The sequence below is a fragment of the Corvus kubaryi genome, unplaced genomic scaffold, assembly GCF_017639235.1.
Source record: "Corvus kubaryi isolate FWS band 111438036 unplaced genomic scaffold, C.kubaryi_AGA036_p1.0 37396, whole genome shotgun sequence".
Taxonomy (NCBI): domain Eukaryota; kingdom Metazoa; phylum Chordata; class Aves; order Passeriformes; family Corvidae; genus Corvus; species Corvus kubaryi.
The window spans coordinates 16929860-16951685 of NW_024581135.1; the positions used below are offsets into that span (position 1 = coordinate 16929860).

The 21826-nt window shown below is 37.2% G+C and overlaps 2 protein-coding genes across 12 annotated transcripts in view; one reads left to right on the forward strand and one right to left on the reverse strand.

Moving 5' to 3' along the window:
* SLC4A10 (solute carrier family 4 member 10) overlaps window positions 1–21826 on the forward strand; it is a 154495-nt gene that overhangs the window by 130013 nt on the left and 2656 nt on the right. For 3 of the 11 annotated variants that reach the window (XM_042041606.1, XM_042041605.1, XM_042041604.1), the window contains exons 15-24: window positions 1185–1290; window positions 3899–4060; window positions 4304–4417; window positions 4919–5080; window positions 7793–8044; window positions 9296–9364; window positions 11654–11827; window positions 12433–12555; window positions 15841–15908; window positions 17572–17688. In XM_042041606.1, coding sequence (XP_041897540.1) covers window positions 1185–1290; window positions 3899–4060; window positions 4304–4417; window positions 4919–5080; window positions 7793–8044; window positions 9296–9364; window positions 11654–11827; window positions 12433–12555; window positions 15841–15908; window positions 17572–17688 — 1347 coding nt within the window. Of the gene's footprint in view, window positions 1–1184; window positions 1291–3898; window positions 4061–4303; window positions 4418–4918; window positions 5081–7792; window positions 8045–9295; window positions 9365–11653; window positions 11828–12432; window positions 12556–15840; window positions 15909–17571; window positions 17696–18352; window positions 18392–20709; window positions 20861–21226; window positions 21275–21826 lie in introns of those variants that run through there. The other 8 variants (XM_042041608.1, XM_042041611.1, XR_006018291.1 and 5 more) reach the window with 7 other exon arrangements.
* Window positions 12479–21826, reverse strand: part of DPP4 (dipeptidyl peptidase 4) — a 53685-nt gene continuing 44337 nt past the window's right edge. The window contains exon 26 of the mRNA XM_042041613.1: window positions 12479–12921. Coding sequence (XP_041897547.1) covers window positions 12820–12921 — 102 coding nt within the window. The 3' untranslated portion in view covers window positions 12479–12819. The remainder of the gene's footprint in view (window positions 12922–21826) is intronic.

Below are 21826 nucleotides of genomic sequence, written 5' to 3' on the forward strand. Positions count from 1 at the left end.
TTGCTCAACCTGCATCTTTCCCTATCTATATATTAAATGCAGCTGTTGTCACATGTATAGTATTGTAATTGAAATAAAATGTCAGTGTTGTGTCCTCACGATGTAGATGGTAGAATTTCCTTTATAGAAAATCATACAAATCTAGATGAGTATTGTCATTTTGTGGAAAGATAAACAACCACATAGAAAATAGATGGTGTAGGTAAGTGAATAAACTGATACTCTGCTACAGCTGTAATGCAATTTGTGCTCAGTGACTCTGCATGCAGTAGTCAGATGTCATCCTGTCCCCAGCTACTCCTGAAAACTTTATCAGAGAGGACACAATTTATTTAAAGTCATCATAAGTACATTAAAATACTAGCAGGCTAGATGGTGCTATAGATTATTAAAGTAGGATTAATTTAAAGCGTATTGCAAAGCGCACTTGACATGTTGGATCCTACAGAGTATCCTGGATATTTTGAAGGCTTTGTCAAAGAAAAAGCCTCCCACGATTGCTTCAGAGTCTTTGAAGACTTAATTTTGATTTTAAGTTACCTATTTGCAGTATTGTCCTCCCACACTGCCTTGTCACATTTTGCATGTTAAATACACAATTTGAAATGAAAACTGTGCTTTTACAGCAGCTGTGGGGAAAGGAGGAACAAGGGACAGGGAGTTCAGAGAGCCTTTGGTGCTGGTGATCCTGACACTCAGAGCCCTGACAGTTGACTGGGTAGTTGGGAAGTTTTGCATGCAAAGGCACTTCTCCATCTGGGAAAGAAAGAGGATACAGAGAGTTTATCTGAGAAAATGTATCAGCCTGGAACTGTACATAGCATCTATTGTAGAGAAGTTTTAGGTATAAGAGGATGGAACAGGACTGGCACATTCTCAGTATTACAAACTGTGCTCAGAAGTATCAATAGACAAGGAAGAAAATAGGTGGTAAAACTTACTGTGATCAGTGGTTTGAATATGTCACGTTACGTACTATATATGCATATGCACCTCACAGCAAATTAGTAATAGCACTAGCTACTGAACTACAAACTGCTTCAAAGCATGCATTTACTGAATTCATTTGAACTAAAATTATCTGTCAATGTAGAGCATAATTTAAATGTATCATAAAGTTGATAATTTGGATTAATATCGGATATATCTTTTATTATTAAGGAAAAAAAAAATTGTCTTTTCAGATGCAATTGTGTGGAACCAGAACATCCTAGCAATAAAACCTTACAATACTGGCAGGACTACAATATATCTGCATCTGATGTGCCATGGGGGAACCTAACTGTGTCAGTAAGTAAATTTTGGAACTTAATAAATAAAGGCATAGACATAAATAATTTTGTCTATCTTACTGCAGCAAATATATTGTAAAGAATACAATTTTTTCTGATCGTATTTGTTCAAATAAATAATAAAATATGCTTAACAAAAATTAACATGGACTTTATAGCATTATCTCCTTTCGTAAGCTTTTTGCAGCCTCTGATAGTACACGTTAAAGCAAATGTGTGCATTTTATGCCCTGCTTTGGAACCTTCTTGACACACTAGCACAAGAGCTTGGCTGAGATTGAGTCAAACATGTCAAATGACAATGAATTTGTCCTAAATTCTGCCAGATGGCAAAACCAAAGTTCCCTTGTGTAGAAAGAGTCAAAAGCATATTCAGGCTATAAAAAAGAGGAAGGGGAGAAATTTTTGTAGCATTTTCTCTTCAGTGACCACTTTTTTCTTACCTAAGTTCTGTAATTTTTTTTCCCAGGGGAGGAAGGAGATAAAGCTACAGTTTAGTGGGGCTTGCATGAATGTGTAACTAGTTTCTAAACAGTACACTTTTCTATGTTCAAAGGATTTATATAATTCAAGTTTGCCTTCTTCAAAGCGACATTTACAACTTGGTTAAAGTGTCATGTTGAGATTGGGCCACCGCTTTTTCTTGCAAATGGATCATTTCATTACACAGTCAAAGAGAATTGAGTGCAAAAGACACCAGACTGAAGGGATGTAACTGAATTAACCAAATTGTAGGCATAATCAAATTGAACACTTAAAGGCCAATCTAGTGGACTGTCTCCAGAAGATACTGTTCTTTTTTTTTCAAAGGCAGGAATGCAGAAAAGCTTGTGTTAAGTAAGAGCTGTCTTCCACGGCTGCTCTGTCTTGCTTCCATGCCTTGCTCTGAGCAGGGACTGCTCCTCAACTCTGTTGGTGTGGCAACAGCAGAAAGAAAGTTGAGAACTGCTGGCCTGAGGGATTCCAGCAGTCCAGAATGAATATTCTCAAAATTGCAGCACACTCTGAGAGCATCTGTGCAGGGGCAGACTCCTCCTCTCACTTTCTCAGATCTCTGACAGTGTTTTTCAGAGTACATTTGCAGCTGAGGAGATTTAAAATAACAGATTTTGTTTTAACTATAAATGTAAAAGACTGGCTGCATTATATAAAACCCTTAAAAACTTCTATGAAAGCTTGTTACCAAAACTCGAGTTTACATAGGTAGCAGTATAACTGACCAACTTTTCCCATGAGTCCCTATAGTTGTCAAAGAAATAACTGAATTTTTTTATACTTTCATGTCATTATTTCTTGCAAGAATCATCAAGAAACTTCTGTTCTAGAGAACTGCTGTAAGATACTAGACATTGCTGTCTGTAAATATTTGGTCAGACTCACCCCATTATGTCTCTTTTACTGCTCATATCTTCATGTATTTCTTGTGTCTAGTTGAAATGTTTCAAGTTTCTGAAGATCTGGATTCTCATTCTCTCTTAAAACCCAACAATTATTTTTTGCTATCAAGACAAACCAAGTGTGAGCAAAGGATTTTGAGCCAAGTGTGAAGAGGATTTTGGACCCAGTGTGAAGAGGATTTTGATGGTGACAAAATCCTCTTCAGGAAGCATGTGATGAACTTCATCCCAAGTTTACTGCTGTACCAGCATAAAAAGTTTTGTGCTCCTTTGTCTCACAAATTGCAGTTGTGGTTTTTTTCTATGACAATCTTTGCTCAAAGCCGAAGTTTCCCATAACATGTTATTGTGCAGCAAGTCTGATGAGCCAGTGACACACTTGATTTAATACTAAAATATCCTGATCTGGCAGGATATTTCTGCCTGGAATCCCTGATTCTGGGTACTGCATTTCATTTTTCTTAGTAAGTGTGGAGGGATTGGGAAGGAGAAGGAAAGGATTGTGAGTCCAGAGCTGATAGCTCACATTTCTAGAGGTAGTCTTTATGATTTTAGACAACTAAGGATGGTAGTGGAGAAGTACTGGAAATGCTTTATAATGTATCTGCATATTGATCATAAATTATATTAAATATAATTGATGTTAGAGATTTTGGGTTTTCCGGCATTTTATCAGACCTTTTTTTTAGAGGAAGACAATTTGCGGGATGTGCTGCCCCCGTGTGGTATTAAATGTATTTGGCTCCTCTTAGGCCACAAATCCTCAGCTTTTTCTTCAATTGCTGGGCCTGTGAAGTTAAAACAAAAGAGCAGTTCTTGAGAATGCACCAGGAGCAGCCTTTCTCTTGGTGGCTTTTGAAATTTGCTTTCCACACTTGGAGAGTCTTAGTAAGTGTTAATCTGTATTTGTACACAGAAAATAAATCAGCATACTTGTTGAGTTTGAAATAAATCTGGTTTTGTATTAATGACTTTATTTATGGTATGCTTTAGTAAATTCCTAATTTAATATGGCTAAAAAAAAGATTCCTTTCAGAATTTTCCATGCAGACTAGATACAAATGTAGTGAGTTTTAAGTTTTAAAAGAATAAATATCTAAAAATGGTTTTACTATTACTAGTAATACAATTTGCTTGCAATTTAGGAAAGAAAATGTTTGTGTAAGCATGGGTATTTTTTAGAACAATACTATTTTCTCTCCCTGATAGGAATGTAAAAAGTTTCATGGTGAGTTTGTTGGAAGAGCCTGTGGTCATCACGGCCCTTATGTTCCAGATGTCCTCTTCTGGTCTGTCATCTTGTTCTTTTCTACAGTAACGCTCTCATCTACACTGAAGCAGTTCAAAACTAGCCGATACTTCCCAACAAAGGTGTGTGCCATTATTTCAATTTAAAAGTTGTCATTAGTCATGTCTAAGTATGAATTTCATCTGCATTGCAAATTCAGTTAACTGCTGGTGAAGTAGACAGTGCATCTTTCCTCTGCTGGAAACTTGTATTAGAATAATCATGGTTTTAGCTGTAAGCGAAAAATGTCTTAAAACAGTGAAGAAAAGTCTTAAATTGTACGTGAATGTTTTAGTTAAAATTGTAATTTCTCTCAATAATTGTAGGTACGATCTGTTGTCAGCGATTTTGCTGTCTTTCTCACTATTTTGTCCATGGTTTTAATTGACTATGCCATTGGAATTCCATCACCAAAACTTCAGGTTCCAAATGCTTTTAAGGTCAGTTGTTGATGAATTATACTGCATTATCATTTTGCAAAATAATCCACTATAATGGGTTTATACTTTTTTATTATCATCAGGGAGTAGTGATACTATTTTAAAATTTTTGTGTTCACAAGGTATTAGGCAGCCTCCCTGATTTATGAATCATGTAAGCGAACCTCTCCCATCAGGCCCCTTCATGCATCCTAATGTCATCTCTGCAGAGATTAACAAGGCTCCAATCACCCAAATCCTAGACTACTGTAATGTTCTGGGGCTTCTTCCAAATTCTGGGTTTACTGTATAAAGTGCAACCAAGTCTGTAATATTCCAGATGATTTTATTATATGTAATTTCTTGGTTTGGCATCATAGGATTTAGCATTTTTTTAGTGCTCTTACATAGTTTGGTTTTAAAGGAAATCATATCCTAGTAATGTTTTGTGTGTATTCTTGTGAAGTTGAAATGTAAATAATCCTTACACTTCTGACTGGCCATGCCTGACTGTTTTTATAGCCCACCAGAGATGATCGTGGCTGGTTTATTACTCCTTTGGGGCCTAATCCGTGGTGGACAGTGATAGCTGCTGTAATTCCAGCCCTGCTTTGTACTATCCTTATCTTTATGGACCAGCAGATCACAGCTGTCATTATCAATAGAAAAGAACATAAACTAAAGGTATTCAGTCAAAATTGATACTTTCACTGTTGTTTTCTGCTTCACATTATGTAATGTGCACCCATCTACTTGAGTATGCTAGTTTGTTATGTTATATAGAACCCCTTTAAACTTTTATGGTTTTTTTCTTTGTTGGTCTGTGTAGTACCTGTGCCCTGTGTCAGTGATCCACTGCCTTACAGAAGACTTTATGAATGTAATTGGGAATACAGATTCTGAATTAAGAAAGTGCTATCTTCTGTGCTTTATTGGAAGTATGATTCATTCACTTAAATAAAAAAAATGCTTCAAGTTAATAATCTTAAATACCATAATATTAATTGCCTCTTCAGGTATTGACAGTCTTGTCCTACTGTATTAGATTTTTAAAAACTACTCAGGGGTTATTTTGTAATATCAGCATTCTTCCCTCTCTTCATCCTTCTCTGTGGTTCTACCCATCCTTTTTTTTTTAATGCCCTTCCTATCTTAAAGAAGGGAGAAGAATAAAACTGAGCCTTAGAGGCACAATGGGTTCTTAAAACAACATAGGACAACTTCCTGCTCTGTTCTCTAACACTTTAGTTGCCTACAGATGGAGAGAGAAAAAGGGACATCACCCCTCTGAAAAACTGTTGGGCAAAATCTAGCAGCAGGTTTCTGTACATGTATATGCAGCAAGCTTAGGCTTTTTTTTGACATACTTTTAATAAGCAGCAATCCAATCCCAAGTTGCTTTAGCAAATGCATTTGCAACCTTCACTTTGCATTGCCTCTTCTTGGATGATTGTGACATTTGATATGTTCTTTTTTTGCCCTCTTTGTCAGCCTGGCTCTTCATGTCAATCCATAGCATTGCATGTGGTTAACTTGACAGATGCAGGAATTTGCTGCCAAGCTTTGGAATGTGTTTTTTCAGCACTGGCATCTGGGAGTCAGATGGTCCTCCTGGCTGCCCCCTTGTCTTGCTGCGTTTTAGTTTTGCTGGGGTCTGGTGTAGCATCACCTGTTGCTATGCTTCCTTTTCTTCCCATATGTCAGGTTCCTCAGATCATGTATGAATGTGAGGAAATGCTCTCGGATTCTGTATGCATTAGCAGATACATTCCTCATAAATGTGTCAGAAGGTAAAAAAAGGTGTCTCTGTTAGGATTTAGAATTAAACTCTTTCTTTGAGTGCATTGTGCCTGTAACTAATATCTGTGTTTGACACATCTCTTGAGTTTTGTCAAGATGTGTCTTGGAGATAAGGCTCATAAGCACTTTTGGGGAGTGAGGGAAGGTTGCTAGAGTTGATTCTCTTCATTTTCTTAACTTTTCCCCCCTTTTAAAATAATGTAAGCAAATAAGATGGCATTTTCATTTTGATATGTGGCTTACATTTTCATAAACCCAGACGCTTCCCATTTTAGAAGTAAAAGTTGTCTTCATAAAGAAATGATTTGTTTGCTTCCAACTCGTTTTCCCCTCTTTTTTTGTACTTCCCATAGCAAATTCTGGATAGTGCACATTTCAGCTTTTGGCAGTCTCTGTAGCAAACCCTTCCAAGTTTAGTTTAGTTACTTTTTTTATGTCAAAAGGCATTTGCATGGGTTTACAGGCAAAATTATGGTTCAACATATTCACATTGTTTGCATGAACATCACTGTTTCATCAGACCATGACACTGGATTTGTTGCCATATTGCAAAGTTTTGTGGCTAACTACCTGACTTTTTAAAGGAAAATAGCTCGAGCTGCTGCTTGCAGCTGTGAGGAGGTCCTGGACACGTGCTAAAATTGAAATGAAAGATCCCACTCAGCTATGGTAGCAGATATCTATAGAATCAAGCTTGATGCATTGATCATTTATCTTTTTCAAGCGAAGGTTGTAATTGCAGGTTTTTAAATTTATCTCAGATTTGACCAAAGGGTTTTATGCAGTACTACAAAAGCAATCCATTATCCATCCACCTGTAGTATTTGACTACTGCAGAGATGATCCAAACCCAAAGGTTTTGTACTGACTTTTCATGTGGATATTACAATGCTACGTTTGAGTAAGGACACCAATAAACCAGTTCCTGATTTTATATTTTAATTTAATGTATCTTAATTTCTAGATGTCTTATCTAAGATTGAAAGTACATTAGTGAAAATGTATTACTATCATGTGCTTACCATCTTAAAAAACTTTAAAAGGATCAGTGTGGTTTTATGGCCCTTTCTATCATAAGCTGACTGCAAATGTTAGAAATTTTTGTGTAGGGACCAATAAAAAGACATATTTTTCCAAGTCCTGTGTCTGAATGGATGGATGGAGGGCCCACTAAGATTAGTGCCGTGGGAAGTTGGCAGCGCAGCTGGATGTTCTGCTTACTGTTATCCACAGAAGAGACTTAGTTAAAATGGAAAATATATGTATTTTCCAGTGTCTTACCCGCATCCATTTTATAAACAGGAAAGCTGTTTGGTGTCCACTATAGAGTGGATTTGTGATACACTTGACTTGTAACTGGAAAGAGCCCAGTAACACTGAGCATTGAGTGTGAACTAGTGCGAATTCCCCTTAGGTAACCAGTCTGCCATCACTACTGACCCAACCTGGATAACACACAGAAGGAAGCTGTGTTTTTCCTATGAGTCACAAATGTTTAATTGTCTCTAGCTGTTCATTAGGAATGCCTGCCAGGAGTGTTCTCCTTAATTCAGATGTCATTTTACATCTTCTTTCTGTCCTTACTTTTTTTAACAGAAAGGATGTGGATACCACCTCGACCTTCTCATGGTGGCAGTGATGCTTGGTGTGTGCTCTATTATGGGATTGCCGTGGTTTGTTGCAGCCACTGTCCTCTCTATTTCCCATGTGAATAGCCTCAAACTGGAATCAGAGTGCTCCGCTCCAGGGGAGCAGCCAAAATTTCTTGGAATCCGGGAGCAAAGAGTCACAGGGCTCATGATTTTTATCCTTATGGGCTCATCTGTCTTTTTGACAAGTATTCTGAAGGTAATTTGGGGAAGTAAGGGAACGTTAAGGAATATCGCAATGAACATGTCACTGTTGTTACTGCATTATTTAATGAATGCTCTTTCTAGGCACATTACTAACTAACATAATGTTACACAATGAGAGTCTAAAGGGGAATTCTAATTTTGCTTAATAAAGTGCCATGGGACTTCTAACATTTTGTAAACAAAAACCTTGTAATGAAAATCTGGCCTGACTGAAGTCAGAGGGAATTCTGCCACTGAGCTGTAGTAGATGATTAACACTTTGTCAATACTTTGGGCCCATGGCAAATTAATCATGAAACAGTCTCGTTACACCAATATAAAAGTTTTTTAGAAAATTTTAAAAAATTTATGATTTTTGAGTAATTTAAAAATACTTTTACAGTTGCAAGAGAAGTTCTATGGTTCATTTCTTGGAAATGAACATGAAAATTACCTCATGCTTCCTGCATACTCAACACAGCTCACCAGTGTCCTGAAAATGGCTGTCTAGTTACATGCATATAGAATGCCATGTGTACACTTAATACTTTTTAAAGAACTATCTGGCCTCTATGAAATCAGTGAGAGTTTTGGCACTGGCTTTAGTAAAACCAGAATTCAGCCTTGCCTGTTGTCACAGTGGAGGTAGTAAGCCCTTAGAAATTGTACTTCCCAGCAGTATTTTATTCAGTATATCATAAAGCCTTCACTTTGAAAACACACAGAACATGCATTTTGTGTATTTAGTATTTCTAACAGATACTTATCTATGGACATACTCCTCTACCTATGTAGTGTATGCTGAGAACATGAGCATTTACAATAGTCTCTCACAAAATCATTCCATAGACTCTTTCACCCATTTTTAAATGCTTTCAGCACAAAATATTTCTTCTAGCAGTAAGAAATATTTTGTGTCTCTCCAAAATTTTTCTGAGCAGTCTTTTAAGTAAAGAATTTAAGTATAAATTAAGACATACATGTTTTTGTGTAGTTTAGTTAATTTTATTAATAGGGAATAAAGTATATTGTAATAACTGGCCATGAGAGGAAAATAAAACTACAGAGCCAGATTCTTCTTTTGCTTTATACTCTGAGAAACATTATTAATTTATAATTGAGTGACTCTGAATTTACAACTTGTCTGATTAATGCAGGCATATGGCACTTTGTATTTCAACTGTTTTGAATGTCTTTCTAGAAGCATTTAAAATTGTTAAGTAGTATTTAATATGCTCTTCCCTTTCTCTGCTTGTTTGTGCAGTTTATTCCTATGCCAGTGCTTTATGGAGTGTTTCTTTACATGGGTGCTTCATCTCTAAAGGGAATTCAGGTAAAATGGATTTATGAGGAGTGTGTTATTGATGATGCTTTCTATAAAAAATATAGCTGTTCTTATTGTATTATTGTATTATCTTTTGTGTATAATCTTAAAGGAATGTTGCCAACCTTAAATTTTTGAAAATGACTCATTTAAAAAGGAAAATGGGTTCTCTCTAAATAGAGTATTCCCTTTAGGTAATGTGCTCCACTTTTTTTCCTATTTTTTGGGTGTTGATTTTTCTGTTCTCTCTTGTTATCAAGGGAATTTTGTCTGAGCCTAAAAACTGAGTAATAACTGTCAGGGGCTCTTCCCTCTCTGCTGCCTCCCCATTCACTTGCTTGCATGCTGCCTTTTCAGCTTCCAAGTTCCTTTGCAGGGCCACACTTGATCTTGAACTTTGCCTTTAAGGCTAACTTGCCCTAAAACTAACATAAGTGAAATTTCGAAGGTCTTCCCCGTGCAAATAAACACTCCAGACAGGGAGGGGGGAACTGTTCCAAGCCACAGTACTTCAGGGATGAAGGGTCAATTCTAGTGGAAGGGCAGCATTCCTGCAGTGGCCTTAGGCAGGTGGCAGAAACCAGGCATTCCAGCATTCGGGCTGGGGTTGGTAATGGGATCCTCTGTACTATTTCTCCAGCATTAAATGGCACAGTGTCAAATCCTTTAGCCCAGGAGGCATTGACACACCTTCCAAGACAATTGAGAAAGAAAAACTACATGGTGAAAATACAAGTTGTACTGTGAAAAAGGTCAAACACAAAAAGCAAAGAAAACGTCGGATTGTTTCTTTCATTATATTTGGTTGCAAGTTACCTCCATTTGTAGGCAAAGCTGGGAACATTTTTTTTTTTTTTTTTTGGACTGGTGGTCTCTATTCAGAGACTCTTCTTTTATAACTTTGCCTATCTCTTATCATTTGGGTTGATATTCTAAGAAGTGTAGTTTGGCTGCCTAGCTCTTATCCTTTGGGTTGATATTCTCAGAAGTGTAGTTTGGCTTTTACTGAGGTTTAAATAATTTCAATTTAATATGGTTCAGCTGTTTCTCAGAACAGGGGTATGAGAAAGTACACTATTGAGGAGTGTTTTTAAGGCATGCTGAAATCTGGCTATCTTTACTTGGAAAAGTGATAGCATCCCCCTCCTTATCTCCCTCCCCCATGCTGGGACAAGGAATGGAGATTTGATAAGATGGCTTTTGTGGGAGGATGTGCTTTTTGCTGTTTCTGTGAAAAAGAAATCTGCTCAAATCTGGCCAAATTATAAGACTTTAAAAAAATGCAGTTTGCACATGCTCAATAAAAATTTCCAAAACTTGACATTGCTGAAGGCTGTGTGAATATAGCATAACTCATCCGTGCAGGGAGAATTGGTGTATCACCATCATTACTGTGCCATGATACAAGTGTCTCAGGTCAGTATGGAGCCAAATAGGCCTGAAAAACAGGAACCTCTCACATACATTCCTAGCAGCCTGGCAGTCAGCTTTCTGGCATTCCGTTTTTTTTTTTTTTTTTCCTTTTCTGTTTCTGGTTTTGTGAATAAAGTGAAATATGGAGAAGAAAACAGCCTGGGATAAAGTGTCTGGTGAAGTAAAAGAAAATTTCCTGTTCATTCACAGGAAATAAAAGACTGAGGAGGTCCCTCCATGAGCAGCTTTTTCTATGCTCAAGGAGGCAGAGCTCAGTTGTTGAAAAATGAGTCTAGGATGAATTAGGAAAGCAGTGTGATAGTGCATATGCCCAACAGGATCAACCAGCTTCCATTCAGTTTGATTCACAATTGATTCATGACCACTCTGAAGTCCAGCTTTGCCTAACATTAGCAGTTCATGATTAGAAGTACTATTTTAAAGCAACCACCTTCTTTGTGTGTAACATACAATGTAGTATGAACAGGGTATTTCCTGCAGTATGACCATACAGAATGTAACTCAGCAGAATTCAATGTCTCAGCACATCTGCAATACAATCTAGGGAGACAGTGTGTTAAAATGGAAAGGAACTGAACTATGAGTAACCAAGTAATCAAACTTTGCTTAAATAACTCATTCTTACTCTGGAGGCTCAGTGGGCGAGAAGATGAGTCCCTTGCCACTGCTGGACTAGTATAGATTAAAGGCTTATGATTGTAACTGAGGTAGTCTCTTCTGTGCTGCTGAAATTATGTAGTTTTGCTTTTAGAATAACAAGCCAGATTCTTTGGATATTCAGGATCTCTTAGGCAGTGTGTGAATGCCAGCAAAGATGATCCTACACCTCATTTTGATCCAAACTTTTAAATTTTTCTCTTTCAGCTTTTTGACAGGATAAAGTTATTCTGGATGCCTGCAAAGCATCAGCCAGATTTTATTTATCTGAGGCATGTTCCTCTTAGAAAGGTCCATCTCTTCACTATAATTCAGCTGAGTTGTCTTGTGCTTCTCTGGATTATAAAGGTTTCAAGAGCTGCCATTGTCTTTCCTATGATGGTATGAATTTATTTTCTCTAAAAATCCCTTTTCACTTGTGGGTTGTTATTATTATTGAAGAAAAAATAATTTGGGGCCGGTAATTATAATACTGCTTTGATTCTTTGTTCAAGGATAATTTATAATGTATTAAGGAAGGAAAAATTTGACATTTAACCTCTATTTTGAGTCCTATTTATGGATATCCCAGTTTATATTCTTTTAGGGAAAATTCTTCTCTTGCAGTAAAAACACTAAATTTATTTGATATTTTTTATTTAAGGAGTAGTACTCAATCTTGTTGCAGAAAGAACATTCACCTATTAAGGAAGACTGTTCATTGCACTGAGGAGCTTAACAGTTCTGTGTCTTGGTAGAAGTAAAGGGGGTCTGCTGCTTAAGTGATTTCTCTCTGATTATTTCACTAATAGAAAATTGAAGATATTTACTGACCTCAGTGATGGTTAAATGCTTCAAGCCATACTTCATTTGAGCAAAGGAATAGCAGCTGTTGGCTTATTCAAATTAAAGGATAAAATTCTAGCTGCAAACTGATCACTTTTGAAACTATTCCTCTACAAGTGTATTTGTCTGTTTTACTTGCTTAATTTCCTAATTCTTTGCAGGTCCTGGCTTTGGTATTTGTCCGAAAACTCATGGATTTCTTTTTTACCAAGCGGGAGCTCAGTTGGTTAGATGATCTGATGCCTGAGAGCAAGAAAAAGAAACTGGAAGATGCTGAGAAAGAGGTGAGTCATGGTTTCAGTTTTTTTTGCGTGTAGCAATTTATCAATTTCTCCTTTAGACATTCAGAGAAAATTCTGAAAGTAAGGCACATTCCATGCACCAGGCAGACTTGTTAACAGTATCTACATGTAATATTGTCGTATTTTGCATAAGTGCTTTTAAGGTTACAAGTCTGATAGGCTTAGGTGGGGATGTATTATTAGGGTGCCATACTGTCATATAAAATATTATCCACAGTGCTCCTGGGGATTGCTTCTGAGACCCCCTCAGGTGGTGTGCAGAGATGAACCCGTGTCTGTTGGAAAGCCCTCAGATGCCTGGGGCTCTTGGATGCTGCACTGGGCCGGGTCTCGTCCCTGCAGGAGATGCTGAGGAGAGAAGTGCAGAATTTAAGGCCTGTGGATGTCCCAGCTGCCTGTGAGCCTTGCACAGGGCACATGGCATCACTCTGTGCCCTTCCTGCTCAGCAGTGCCATAACCCTGTGCAGTACCCCAGTTACACTCTGGGCCAGTGCTGTCCTTCTGCTACTGCAGAAACAATTAAAAAAGGCCAGTGACACTGCTGACCCCTTTAACCAAATGCTCAGAATCTGACTCTGTGCCATTACCACCCACTTGGCTGTTTCAGATCTGGACTCCTCATCTTATTTCAAAGAATCTGCTTTTCAGATAATTTCTTATCAACTTGATACAGGACAGATTCTTATATATTTCCACTCAGAATGTTCCTATATTTTGACAGTGACACACTGATCTTTCTGATTGTATCTTTCTAATCAATTTTGCATCTATTCTGTAGTATTTTTATCTAGCTGTTGCTTCATGAATTGCTTGTTTCAGTATCATCTAAAACTGTGGGGATATAAAGTAACTTTATGTGTAAAGGACACACATGTCCTTTGTCCCTGATATCAGCCACTTGATCAATGTCAGCTGTTAGGAAACCTCAGTACTGGGCCCAGATAAATGAGGGACAAGTCTCAGTGGTGAAATACCAACTGCAAGAGCAGTAGATGGACTATGTGGGTGCTGGGGTGTTTTAAATGGGATTCATGTGTCCTGCATCAGCACTTCTGGATAGTACCACAGTGTGAGCAGAGGGAGGTGAATATGCAGATGATGCTGTGTAGTCCTGGCAGTCAGTGGGGACAGTTGTGCCCATGACCTCTACAATGCTCTTGGACCTCTGCAAAAGCCCAGGACCCATGAGACCTAAACTTTTGGTGGTACAAGGGTACTGCAAAAATTAGGCAATGTGAATGGATGAATCAGGAAATTATCCTTAGGGATGCTCTGAGACGTGATCCAAGACCAGTGAAATGTGTGTGTTGAGGATTCCCATTAGTAGGTTTATTTGCAGAAATAGGACATGAGCTAATAATTTGAAGGTGTAACTATACAAACTAGATTTCTCTGCCTTTAGGATTGATTCTTCTGTGGCCTTTGACAACTCCCTGCCTCATCTGTAACCTGGAGAACTCTTTAACTTTGATTTCCTTGACACATTCAACATACTGTCACGGAATATGTTTTGGGGAAAAGATTTTACCTATGTGATAAGCATCATGATGATTATTTACTATTTAGTATGTCCCTGTAAAACTACCAGGCTGAAATTAAAATATGTGAGTCATTGTTTTCTCCCTTGAATCAAAGCAGACCAGAGAGTTGTTTCATCACCGTGTCTGTTGTCATCACAATTCAGAGTAACCAGAAGTAACCAAGGTAGCTCTCTTCTTGTGGGTCTGGTTATTGGAAAGAATTCCTTGTTGTCCTTATGTTTTGGTTATATGTCACTTTCCTTCCCTTGCTTGATAGGATGGCATCAGAAAACAGAACTGGGAAAATCTACTGGTGTTACTTTATTTCATTCACTGTCTATTTTGAGAGGTTATTTTTACATATTTTGGCATTTCTAAATATTTAGAGCTATTATTAAAACTGTTCAACTGTCAAAAACTTATGAAGCTGTGAAGCCTGGAAATGACAAAATTAACTAGTAATAAAAAACTTCTGACATGTAGCCTAAGGAATTAATTGGAGAGTTGCTATCACACAGCTTTTAAAAATAGAAGTATTCTACCCACAAGAATATTCAGAAATATAGTTGACAGGATCTGAAACTTACTTGATTGGATCCTAATTTCATCACTTAAGTTGTTTTTATATTTTTAGGCCATGTTTTTCCAGGGCTTTGTACATTTATAGTGGATATGATACCTTCTTCTCACAGACCTCCTTTGGATGCCACTTTGATGTTAATCAGTTAAGTCTTTCTGAGACAAGAATGAACAAAGGACTTTCCCATTTGAAGAAAAAAAAAATCATGGCTTTTAAAATAGTTGTAATAATAAAGCATAAAAGAAACAAATTTCTAAGCAGAGAGAACTTAAATTCTACTGTTTTGGAAGGTTGTACTGGCTCTTGCAGCTCCTACCAACAATCAGTGTGTGTGATGCATGTGGGGCTTTGGTTATCTGCCAGAAAATGATAAACTCTCTTCTTGGGAGAGCCAGCTCATGCTTTCAGACAGGCACTGGTGAAAATGGTTACAAAGCCATCTAATAAAGGGAAGAAAGCTGTGGAGGTCCCTGGGTGTCTGCTGGGCTCACACACACACTGCAACAATTCAGAGCAGGATTTGAATGTTACATTCCTGCCAAGACTTGTTAACCTCCTAGCTGTGGTTATCTTGACCTAAGGGATGTGGAAATTGAGAATCCTCCTGTGGAGGACTTGTTTTTCTTTCTTGCAGGCAGGTCATGGTGCTTGAGAGGTGTTGTATTCTTCTCTCCTCCCGCTAAGACAGACTTGCTAAATTTGTGGTTATTTTACATAAAGGTTTTTGGTAGATTTGTCTCCTAAGTCTCTTCAAGCGAAAACTGATTTTGGGTGTCTTGTTTCACTGCCTTTCACAGAAATAAAGCTTTGTCAGTATTAAAACTGTGTGTGCAAACTTAAATATTTTCCCTAATTCTTGCATGTAATGTTTACATGCATATATACTGTTATCAATGTTACTTAAAATTCACCAGACACTTGTTACTAATTTTCCTCTTTATTGTTACAAAATAATGCTCTATTTGGCATTGGAAAGTAGCATTAAGTGAAGATACATGTTTTAAAATAGAAGGTTTTACATGTTGTCTATTTAAAAAAAAGTATCTTACTCTATGAACTTCAAATAAATATTTAATATTAAAGAAAATGGAAAGATGATTACAATACAAGAATTTAACTTTTCACAGTTTCATATCCTGTCTCTTGTCTAAACTCCTTCATTCTAGGAAGAGCAAAGTATGTTAGCAATGGAAGAGGAAGGCACTGTTCAGTTACCACTAGAAGGACATTACAGGTAAAATATACCTTTCCTCTTTTAGGTGAGTTGCAATTAAATAAAATAAACGTGCCACAGTATTTATTTTTAATGCTCACTGAACGTCAGGAGGATGTTTGTCTGGTACAAATAGGTGAACTGAACCAAACACTGCAGCAATGAACAAAGTCAGCCCTTTTCTAGTCTTTCCACATGATCTCACATTCCCTAGGAACAAGGCACACTAGTTGGAAGTTTTCCATTGGGCAGGACTGCAGGATCAGACTTTTCACAATCAAGTTTGGCTTCTGACATGCACAGTGCAAAAGGAAGATGCAGAGCAGGTCAAACCTTCATTCACCCTGAATGCAAGCAGGGATCCAGGAATGGTTTTGAACACACTGGAGAAAAACTAGGTTCTTACAGTATTATGTTCTAAAACATTCTAATTAAGATCCTATTATGTAAGATAATGAGTGAATCAAGAGCTGTCCAGAGTGGATATGGCATAATGCAGGGTTGACACAACTCAAAAAACATGAACATCTATGTTATAGGTAGTAATAATACATGTTGGCAGCCCATAAAGAATGAATATAATTCAAAGTTTTCAGAAAGAAATTCTTAATAAAAGATTTGAAATATCTGGTGACAGTAACCTCTGCATTAATGGGAGTTCATAGGAACACCATCTCAGAATGGCCTCCTCTCCAACATTTTAACACAAAGTTACCCTAGTGACTCCTAATGCAAATAAGTGTCTGTGTCTCTGAAAAATCCCAGCCTATTCCTTTTGACTCATCACACTACTAATGGTCTGTTTTTTCTCTTGTGTTGTCCATACCTTTTTGTTCTAATTTGTATTAGCAATATGTAGCTTAATTTATCTTGCAGTGTGGTCTCTATCAATCTCCATCGTGTGTTGACGTTGGCAGAGTTGCCTGGACAGTACCTGACTCTGTCCTGTAAGGGTTACAGTCCTAGAGCTAAAAACAAGAGCCAAGATACTGCTTGTTAAAGTGGTTCCCCAAAACATGTGACAGCAAGTTTACTGAGGGCTTACTGAACACCAAGTGCGTGTGACCATGAAGTCAGGAATAATGTACAGGCAATCCCTTAAAACCTTTAAGACTTTATTATTCTGAAGTGTATAAATACATGTTTGGAACAGTCCAGGTAAAGCAAAGAGCATAATGGCTACGAAGTGCTGCTTAAGGCTACTGATTAGTTTGTTTAATTTGGGCATTTTTATTAGATATCTTAAATATTTTATTTTCTTAGGGATTTTGATTGCTTTTAAAATTGTTTTAAAAGTAGGGGGAGTTTCAGAGCATAAGTAGGAACTTTTGGGATTCATGTTTAATCCAACTATGCCACTATCATGCTGTGAGGTCTTGGGCAATATTTAATTTCACACTTCTTCATATTTCTCTTGTTTATTATTTGGGAGTGACAGAATCTATTTTATTGATGTTACTGTGATTAAGTGCTATTGGAGGAAAAAAATACTAAAAAAGTGCTAAGATGTAAGAGAGCATTTAAGTAATTGTTCAGGACTTTTGAAGTTTAACATAATTGCTTAACTTACATTGCACTTAATTATTGTCATCACTATCAGTTTTCAAGGACTTTTATTAAGTTAATAAGTAACAAGACTGATTGCTGGTTGTTCTATTGTGTATTTACTTTCATTCTTGTCTAGAGATGACCCATCTGTGATAAACATTTCTGATGAAATGGCAAAAACTGCTGTGTGGAAGACATTGTTGATATCCTCAGAGAATGCAAAAGATAAGGAGTCAAGCTTTCCTTCTAAAAGGTCTTAATTTTTTTTTACTTCATTATACTTTATATATTGGTGTCAAACCAATATTAGAATATTTTGCTAGGGATTAGAAAGATTTCTAGCATTTTGCAGTTTTATTTCTTATGTCCAGTTGTAATATTCTGAGCTCAAAACACAAATTCACTATTTGTTTAAAAACAAAAATCACAAATATTTGCATGGTACTTAGTTATGCTCCAGTGGAAAATGAAGTTGAGCATGCTTGATGCTTGTGTAATGAACCACCAGCCTCCACCTGGATATTGCACAACAGCTGTTGTGTTTGTTCTGCTTGCTTTTGTTCTTTCCTCTTGAAAAAGAAGTGATCATCACTGCCCTGGAAATAGCTGTATGAAAAACCCAGTACTCTGAATGCAATCTAATAATATTTGGAGTGAAATAATTTTATGATTGCATCATTTCTTTACGTTTTTCTGCCTACTTCACTTGTACTCAAAACAGTTAAATAATTTTAGATTTTAGTCCAGAAAAATGAAGCCACAATATTTTATCTGTGCTAAAGAGTTACTACAGGAATAAGAAAATATTAAATCCAAGCACAGTGTGATTTTTTAAGAGAATTTTTTCCTCTGCTTCCATAAATTTAAAATTTAACTATTTTCTATTTAATTGTTTTGTATCACACTTCTGTCATAAGCTCCCCTTCCTAATCACTCTAGAAGCTGATTCCCCAAAGGTAAGACCCTGTCCCCAGCCTTTTCCTTGATTGTGTCTTCCAATTCAAAATGGTGTCACCTTGGAACCCAAATGAGTTGACTTCGTGTAGTTTTTGGGGAGACAGAATGAAAAGAAATTTCAAATAGGAATGTAAAATGCCTTCATTTAAGGCCCAAATATTAAAATTTGGAAATTTACTCTGTATTTAAAATAGAAACTATAGATGTAGTTATACATATAGATGTATTTAAATGTCAAACTGAATTTATTCCTAGTCATCTTTTTTAAAATACAGAATTGTATTCTGCCCATTTCTAAATATACTTTCCAAAAGCTTCCTGTTTGGAACAGCTAGCCATTGTTTCAAGGTGAATAGATGCAGTAAGAGAATGTTCATAGTGATACACATTTAATTTTGTCACCCCAAAATGGCATGCTGCCTTTCAGTGTTGTTCCTTTCCCTGTACAGCATAAACCTGACTGAGCAGATGATGACCAGAGAACCTTAATTTCAGACACCCATGGAGCAGCCCGCTAATGTGGTCATTTTGATGGTATTTCACTGAGAGTCAAAATAGTGTAGTGCTTGTTTGCCTTCCACCCTACACATGGCTGAAAAGGATCCTGTCACTGAAATCAGTGTGGTGCACAGGAGAAGGAAGTACTGGAGGGTTTTCTTACGTCAAGTGCCTCTGCTGTCCAGGCTGTGAAAGCCCAGAGGAAGAGAAGAACCTGATGTGGTACATTCACAGCCCCTGGGTACACAAGAGCTGTAATTTTCCTGGTGGATGTTGCTTTCTTTGATGTATGATAGATAATGTAAACTTGACCCTCTGAACAAAGAGCATCCACACAGATTGTGGCTCAGATAAGAGACTTGGCCTTTCCACTGCAGTAAAATAGAAACTGATTTTCTAAAGATCTCATTTTCAATCTGTTCTTTTATCTTTGCTCATGAAAACAAAGGCTCAGGAGAAAAGATTTTTCTGTTTTTAGATATGAGTGTCCTGTTGTAAAGGAACAGCCTTAAAGACTATGATATCTGCCTTAAAATCTATGATTTTCATGTGCTCTAGTTTGTCTCAGATTCTGAGAGAGGAGTAGATTCAAAGAGCTTTGACCCTGAAAGACTTTCTTTCTGATAAGCAAGGCCGTAGGCAACTTTAATCTTAAGTCATATTAGGGATTGAACTACACAAACGTTAGAAACCATAACGCATGTGTCATTACATGAGAATATGATTCAATCCTAGGTAATTACCAAGGGAAAAAAAGTTTGGAATGGTAGCAGTTGGAAGGATAATTTTTGCAAATGATCAAGACCAACAGTATTAGATTACACAATTCCCTCAGTGAAGGGCATTTTATCATAAAAGGGGAAAAAATCTCATTTTGAAGTAAATTTTACTGATGCCTTCTGAAGTTCAACTACATAATGTTTAGCACTCCCTTTCTGCTGTCAGGTCTGCTTCCTTATATCCCAAAATATTATTAAATGGGGATAATTAAATTATGATAGTGTACTATGATTTTGTGTAATGTCTTTTATGCAAGCCATTGACCAATTAACAACATAGGGTGATTTCTGGAATGCATAAAATCTGGAAGTTATTCATAGTAGTTTAATGCTGAGTTGACTTGGCCAATTATAAACTAAGATCATCTACAAAGAGAGATTTTAGGCAGGAACAAATGACTTCCAGTCTGTACATGGATAATTTCTATCGTAAGATGTGCCCTGGCCCTGATTCTGTGAAGCAGCATAGTGTGAGAGAGTTCTTACATCCCAGGCTCCTGAATGTTTTTAAGTGTCTATAAAAGGTACTTATATGAGATTCAGGCAAGTTGCTTAGCGATAGAGGCACCTGAACGTCACAATTTTCCAAACTTCATTTTTCATTAGTAAAATTCCTAGGGTCCTAAAGGTCTGCCTTTGTGCCTTTCTTGGCAGAACTGAACACCAAGGCACCTATCTGAAACACAGCCCTCTTTGGTACATGTAAAGAAACATTCCTCTGTCTTTGGTTATAATATTAAGCCCTTCAGAGAGCAATTTCAAAGCATGTGCAGGAGATCTGACCATGTACAGGAGGTAGAGTTAGCTGATCTTTTTAAGTACTGGAGAAAGAAGCATCTGGCACTTTGTAGCTGGTATGAGTGAGTTTCCCTTTTCCACCTGAAATATGAAAATCCCACATCCCAGACCTTCCTGCTGAAACTTGTTAGACTACTCCCGTGGTAGGGAGGAAGAGAGCTCCAACTCCTTTACAGATCCACCAGTGATGTGTTTTACTGGCAAAAGACTGGACTTGTCCTTTTTTTTTCAAATTTCTCAAGGCAATAAAGCCCACATCTGCAGGAGCTGCTCAGAGATGTGAATCCTAAATAGAAGGAAGACTTTCCTGGTATCACAGAGGCACCTAAAACGTGGAAATATTATAGACTGTAAGGCACACAACACCTCAGTGTTTGCTTTTACTAAGCACAGGTAACTCCCTGCCTGCTGTACCGCTGCACTTTCAATTCATCCCCCTCTGGAATTTGTTTGCATACCCTTTGTGTGCAGAAAGTGTAACATACCCAATTCTATCACTGTTCTACAGAAGGTGACAGATTTGGCAGTTGAAGTGGCAGAAGTTGGTATTCTTTAGCTATTTCCATTAACACCTCTGGAAGCTGCCATAGGCATAGAAGTAAGCTTTGGCTGCACTGAATTGTATCCTTAAAGCAATTTTTATGTGAAGAAAAATGTCAAATGATTGTAGAATTGTGCATGAATCGCCTTAAGAATTTGAGAATTGATCTTGCTTTCTTTAAGCCTTGTGTAACTCAGCCTATTTCTCATTCATTCTAGTTAAGGAATTATTCCCATGAAACCTGGTAGGTTATGTGCTTGCTACAGGTTTGTTCTCAGAACCATCTGGTTTTTTTTTTTAGATACCCTGCCACTCTTTGTTGAAGGCTTGATTTGCCTGTGTTGTGGAAGCCTCTTTCCATTTTCATACTGTGATTGAGACTCATTGGAAGAACATGACTTTTTATTTATTTACACGGTTGTAAATTAGGACCCTCACACACACAAAAAAATCATCTGCTTTGCATGTATATTGCTTTCTGTAGGCAAATCAACATCGTTTTAACTGGGGAAAAAAAGCTGAATCCAAATTCGAACTCTGATTCAGAGTTCTGAATGATACAGCTTTTGTGTAATTTTTCAGGCTTTTTTTTTTTTTTTTTAAATTTAAGTTATTTCCTTATAATGTATACATGAGGAAGTATATATTAAACTCCAAATGGGGAATATTGTCTCTCCCCATCCTCCCCAGACTTCTGTTCTCCCCAATCAAGACTGAAAGCCAAATATTAGCTGGATATTGGCTTGCACTACCCTAGTTCAGAAACATTCCTTCTAAATGTACAGTGAACAAGAGAATACATTTGAAAGACAAGAAAT